The sequence below is a fragment of the Morus notabilis genome, unplaced genomic scaffold, assembly GCF_000414095.1.
Source record: "Morus notabilis unplaced genomic scaffold, ASM41409v2 Scaffold413, whole genome shotgun sequence".
Taxonomy (NCBI): Eukaryota; Viridiplantae; Streptophyta; class Magnoliopsida; order Rosales; family Moraceae; genus Morus; species Morus notabilis.
In genome coordinates this window covers 322451-328043 of record NW_010363912.1, presented here as the reverse complement: position 1 = coordinate 328043, position 5593 = coordinate 322451, and the positions used below count along the sequence as shown (strand labels likewise).

General features: G+C 37.0%; 1 protein-coding gene across 1 annotated transcript; it reads left to right on the top strand.

The window, feature by feature from the left end:
• The first annotated feature begins 755 nt into the window (after window positions 1–755).
• On the top strand, window positions 756–5005 carry LOC21400051 (uncharacterized protein ycf45). Its single transcript, XM_010105218.2, has 9 exons — window positions 756–1520; window positions 1801–2015; window positions 2423–2573; window positions 2697–2888; window positions 3063–3225; window positions 3397–3638; window positions 3863–4039; window positions 4127–4288; window positions 4587–5005. The coding sequence occupies exons 1-9, from the start codon at window positions 1056–1058 to the stop codon at window positions 4884–4886; spliced, it is 2067 nt and encodes a 688-aa protein (XP_010103520.1). The 5' UTR covers window positions 756–1055; the 3' UTR covers window positions 4887–5005.
• Window positions 5006–5593: the final 588 nt, after the last annotated feature.

The following is a 5593-nucleotide window of genomic DNA, read 5'->3' as shown; positions in this document are numbered from 1 at the left end:
CTCGAATTAAAAACTCGAATCAACGAACTAAACGGACCCGTAATCAAATGTGCATGCAACGAACTCTTGGGACCTCTAAAAATTGTCTTGTCTTTGTGAGGATATAATTTTTTTAGTTAAATAATTATATTGTTTTTTTTTTATTTTTTTTATTCTTAAAATTTTACCCATTATTCATAATTAACATTATTTTTAGTTAAATAACTATATTAATTAAAAGGGTATTAATTAAAGAGTAAAAATTTAAACATATATACTTTAAAAATAAGTTTAGTAATTTTGTCCTTTTTTTATCCGTTTACAAATTACAATTAGAACTAGATTAGACCTTTTAACCAAACAACTACTGTCATCCTTAAGTTAGTAATCTCTAAACTAGTGTCTCGTTTATTTTATTAATTTGAGTTTTTAATTTTAAATTTTTATAATTAAAAGCTCTTAGAAAATATTACGTTTACATTTTTCTGTTACAATTAAAAATTTTAAAAAAAATATAATATCTCAATTTGAATTAAAAATTTAACTTTACAGCGAACTAGGCCTATATTTATTTAAAATTAAACCAAAGGAAGGGATCACAATCAAAACTAGTAGATCAAAATAAGAAGGCGGAGCTAGTCAAAACGAAGGAAAGAAAAATCAAGAAAAGGATTCCAAGAATAGTTCCACGGATTCCATTGGTAGTAAGTTTGCAAAGAAAGAGCAAAATTGGCTTGGCGATGGCGGGGCATAAATATTTGAGAGCTCTGATAACATGTGTTGTGAGCAGCCCCCACGTGGTCTAACCACCTTCATTTCAGTGGTCGTTAGCAGTTTGAGCTCTTCCGTGGACCCCACTTTTGTTCCAATCCCAGAGGAGATTCCCTACGAATCTTCTTCTTCTTCTTTTTCATATCTTCTTCCACTTTCCTGCATTACACAATTCCCATTCCTCACTCAACCAAATTCCACTTGAAAAACCCAAATCTATAATTATAATATAAAACTAAAAGAATCTTCAACTTCACAAAAGAATCTGAGTTTTTGCTTTTTTTTTTAGCTTTTGAATAATTAGAATGAGAGCTTTGAATTCTCGTTTTGTGCTCATTGATCTCCACACCTCATGCCAATCTCAGAACTCCAAGTTAATATCAACCGTCTCTCCGGCATTTCGTCGAACACGTCGCCCGCATAACGCCGTCGCTTCGTCTGCGCCGTCGATTCGCTCCCCGGAAATCCGGAGACCGTCGGACCGGTTCGTTTCCGGAAATGGGTTGCATTCGAGTTCTCCGAATGCGGCCTCTACTTCGTCGTCGTCGCCACCGCGATCGGAGGCCTCTGACGCCACGGAGCTCGAGATGTTTCTGGAGCTCTTGCCTCCGAGAATGAGGAGGGAGCTGTACGGACACGAGGAGATTGAGGAGCTGATCGAGGTTGTTATGGATTTAGGGAGGAAGCCGATTGCGAGGTTTCCGTCGGGGGATTGGATCATCTCGGAGGACCCCATAAAGGACGAAGACTTGAGGCACGCTATATCCAAGGTGAAACTAGTTTTGTGATCAGAACCATTTCAACAATAATCGTGGCTTAATTCACTTTTTACTACAAATGATTAACTTATGTCTAAGATCTTGATTGGAATTGTGAAGTTGGAACCGTTCGTTTCCTTTTTCTTTTTGGGGGTTATGTATTTATTAGTATGTCAATTTAGCCTGCGATTTAGTATTGTGAAAAAGATGTCTAGTGTGGTTAGTTGTGCTGATCATTGATAGCTATTAAATGTCATATTTGTTATGTGGAGCTGAAATTTTCTATTCTTAGGTTGGTGATTTTTCAGATGACAACCGATCAGGTATCAATAATTCCTTGCATCGTATAAGCGCTATTCGAAACCGTAAAATGCAAATTATTGGCCTCACTTGCCGGGTTGGTAGAGCTGTCTCCGGAAGTGCTGAGATCATTCACGACTTACTTGAAGGGGGAGGTTCCATCTTGGTCATTGGTCCTCCTGGAGTTGGCAAGACAACCTTAATTAGGTACTTTACTATTAGATTTTGATGTTTGAGAAGCAAGCAATTTAGTTGAGTGCCATTGGGAATTGTCCCATTGATGAATGCTGGTTTTTCCCTGTATGAAATCATTCTCAGTTCCTTGGTTCTTCCTTCTCAACTATAACCTTTCTCTCTGCAAATTGTGCATCTGTTTCCTGGTGCAGTCATTATTCTTCCAATTTTCCTTTTGTTTCTACAATGGGAAAATCCAAGTAGAAAAATTAATATTGAACTAGTGCGGTTTCATATGGTAACTTTTTCTTAATATATATAAAAAGAAAAAAAAAATTGGAACTGAAGTCAAAACTTTTCTTCACTGCCATTTCCTTTCATTGAGACTTGACAAAATGAGTGAGCACATAAATAAGTCTGAAGTGTCTTTTATTCTGCAGAGAAATTGCAAGAATGTTAGCAGACGAGCATATGAAGCGGGTTGTCATTGTGGACACATCTAACGAAATTGGTGGTGATGGTGATATTCCTCATGCAGGTATAGGCCGCGCTAGGAGGATGCAAGTTCCTAATGTGAACCTGCAGCATAATGTGAGTGTTGAATTCGATCAATGGCTTTTCAATTTGACTGTTGCTTCAGTTCACAAATGGAAAATGTACGTCAATTTCTCCTGATGATGATGTCATGATTTGTTTATTACCCAATTTACGCAGGTTATGATTGAGGCAGTCGAAAATCATATGCCTGAAACCATTATCATCGATGAAATTGGGACAGAGCTTGAAGCTTTGGCTGCAAGTACTATTGCTCAAAGAGGGGTTCAGCTGGTCGGAACAGCGCATGGAATGACCATAGACAACATAATAAAGAATCCTTCTCTGCAGATCCTTGTTGGTGGCATTGAGGTGCAATGAAATACTTCTTTTTTTTTTTTTTTTTCCTAAACTCGTGAGTTTATTGTATCATACTTGAAAGGGATCATCCTCAGTGCATTTGACATTTCACATCACGCTACGAAATTAAGATTCTCCCAAATAAGAACTAATAATTGACCAGGGATTCTTCCTTTAAAAAAACAGAGCGTTACTCTTGGTGATGAGGAAGCAAAGAAAAGGAAAGTGCAGAAGACAATTCTTGAAAGAAAAGGGCCTTCAACATTTACTTGCGCTGTTGAGTTGATATCTAAATATGAGTGTCGTGTTCATCACAGACTAGATGCGACCGTAGATGCTATACTAGCAGGTATACCTCTTTGCAATTGGAAGTTTTTAGACCAGCAGTTATTTTCCATCCAAGTTTTTTGATCTCAAGAATATATGTACATATATTTTTTCTTTTTGAAACATCTGGAAGAATCCCTGTTCTTTTAAAATTTGTGTTTAAATAATTTGTTTGAAAAAATTTGTTTTACAGGGAAATCTCCTCTTTTTGAAATTCGTAAAATGGACGCTGATGCTAATGATTCTCAGAAGGCTACTCCAATATCCAAAATAATCTGCTCGGATAAATCTGATCTAACTACCGGCAAAGAAAGAGCTGCTGACATAGAATCTGATGAAGAAGATGAAGAGCCGTCTCCAAGTCGTTCCAAGAAATCGAGCAGCACTAGATCTGTTAACAAGAGAACTTCACCAGTACGAATATATACTTACAAGGTAATCTCTTGGATTCTGTTGCCCTTCCATCTGTGTCTACATGGGGGTGTTGGAAAGAATTTGAATTTCAGGATTTTTAAGATTATACGCAAATATGGATATTATATCACCATATTTTAATCGAATGATAATTTTGTCAAATTGCTCTACAGATTTTGTGGCTTTTGCAAAAATATATTAATCATATTGACATTGTTTTCTCTGTTGATCTGGACCTCTTTTAGATCCTCGAGGCTGATCTACTACAAGTAGCAACCGTAATGGGGCTTGAGGATCAAATTGATGTGACTGATGATATTGGAATGGCTGATGCAATTCTCGCTTGCAGTTCCGAAATGAAGCAGAACCCATGGATCCGTAGTGTGGCAAAATTCCACCAGATGCCAGTATTCGTTATGAAGGTATTATTTTTACTTCCTGCATTGCTTAATCACACGTCAAATATAGATTTGTAGTTTTATTAAGAAACTTGCTATCTATTTTTGCAGACAAATACCATGGCACAAATGGTAAAAGCAGTTCGCATGATTATTGGACGAGAGTCATATGGCTCTTTGCCGAAGCCACCATTTAAAAAATCATTCGACATTGAAATTGAAGATGATGGACCGGAAAGAAAACCGTCTTTGGAAGAGATTGACGCCTTGGAGGTGCATATACTTCCCCATCCTATAAGTTTCATTTTTTACGAGTAATTATTGGGCATGATATGAAATTCTTTGGTAATCCCATGATATAAATTTCAAATAACCAGTGCATTATAATTTGTACTATCGTCAAAATAATCATGCTCATAAATGGTGATTAATGCGTGTCTCCAATTAGTAAACTAGCACTCACAATCAAATTCAGCTTAAATTAAATATTTCTGCTTTTTGCCACATGATGATTTATGTTTAATCTAGATTAACTACTTAATTACGAATGAATTATTTTCTTTCCCAATAGGAGGTTCGTCTTGCGATCGAATACATTGTGATTCCTGGTGGAGAGCCCGTGGAGCTTCTTCCAAGACGCTCTGAAATAATTGCCCGGCAGCTTGAACTGGTAGAAAGCTACCAGTTGGCTGTCGAAAACTCAGGGACCGAACAGAATCCAAGGTTGCAGATTCTCCCCATGAGATTAAGTAAGAAGGGTTCTTCTAAATCTGTTAAATCAAGCTCAATACAGAAAGCAACTAACTCTAAATCATTAACTGGTGGTGGGGGAGCTGCTAGTTTTACTAGGCTGCCCCTTTTGCCTGAATAACAAAAACAATAAAGCTGCAATTGTGACATAGCTCAATCATTGTTGATACATGTGCCATTTCATGTACAGTCTTGTAAAGTAATTGTCTGATATTTTATTGTAATTATTTCACCCCCTCATATATATTGTACAATTTGTCCTCAATACTTCTTTAATAATTAAAAAAAAAAATTCAATGCAACACTGTGGTGGCAATAATACCATCTCACTGTAGAGCCATTTTTCTGTATGTGGGTGCCTTTTATGGCAAATCAGTGATAAAATGTTTTCTTCTAACAGCATAAGGGGGTGCTCTTTTTGAAGGTTTGAATTGAAAATTTGAACTGAACTTTAAATTTTTGGGCGAGAAAACTGTAACAAAATGGGGCTTAAGAGACTTCTACGAGCACCATTAGGAAAGAGCAGTATTTTAGTTAGCATACTGTTTCATATTTGTAAAACTTTGCTGGATTCTTATTGGTCGAATTATATTCAAGTTGAAGTCAAATTTTACTCCTCATATACGGATATACCGAACTAACAAGGGAACTACAAAGATTTTGATAAGCCTCCGGTGCGTTTTACTTACGTACGAAGGAGGTTTCGTAAGAGAAATGGTGGTATTGGGACGGGAGTAGAGGTTGACAGTGGGGATGTTAGCCAGCAAGGAGAAGCTTGCGGGGAAGAAGAGATGGATTGTCCAGAGGCTGAGCTGGCAAATTTGGAAG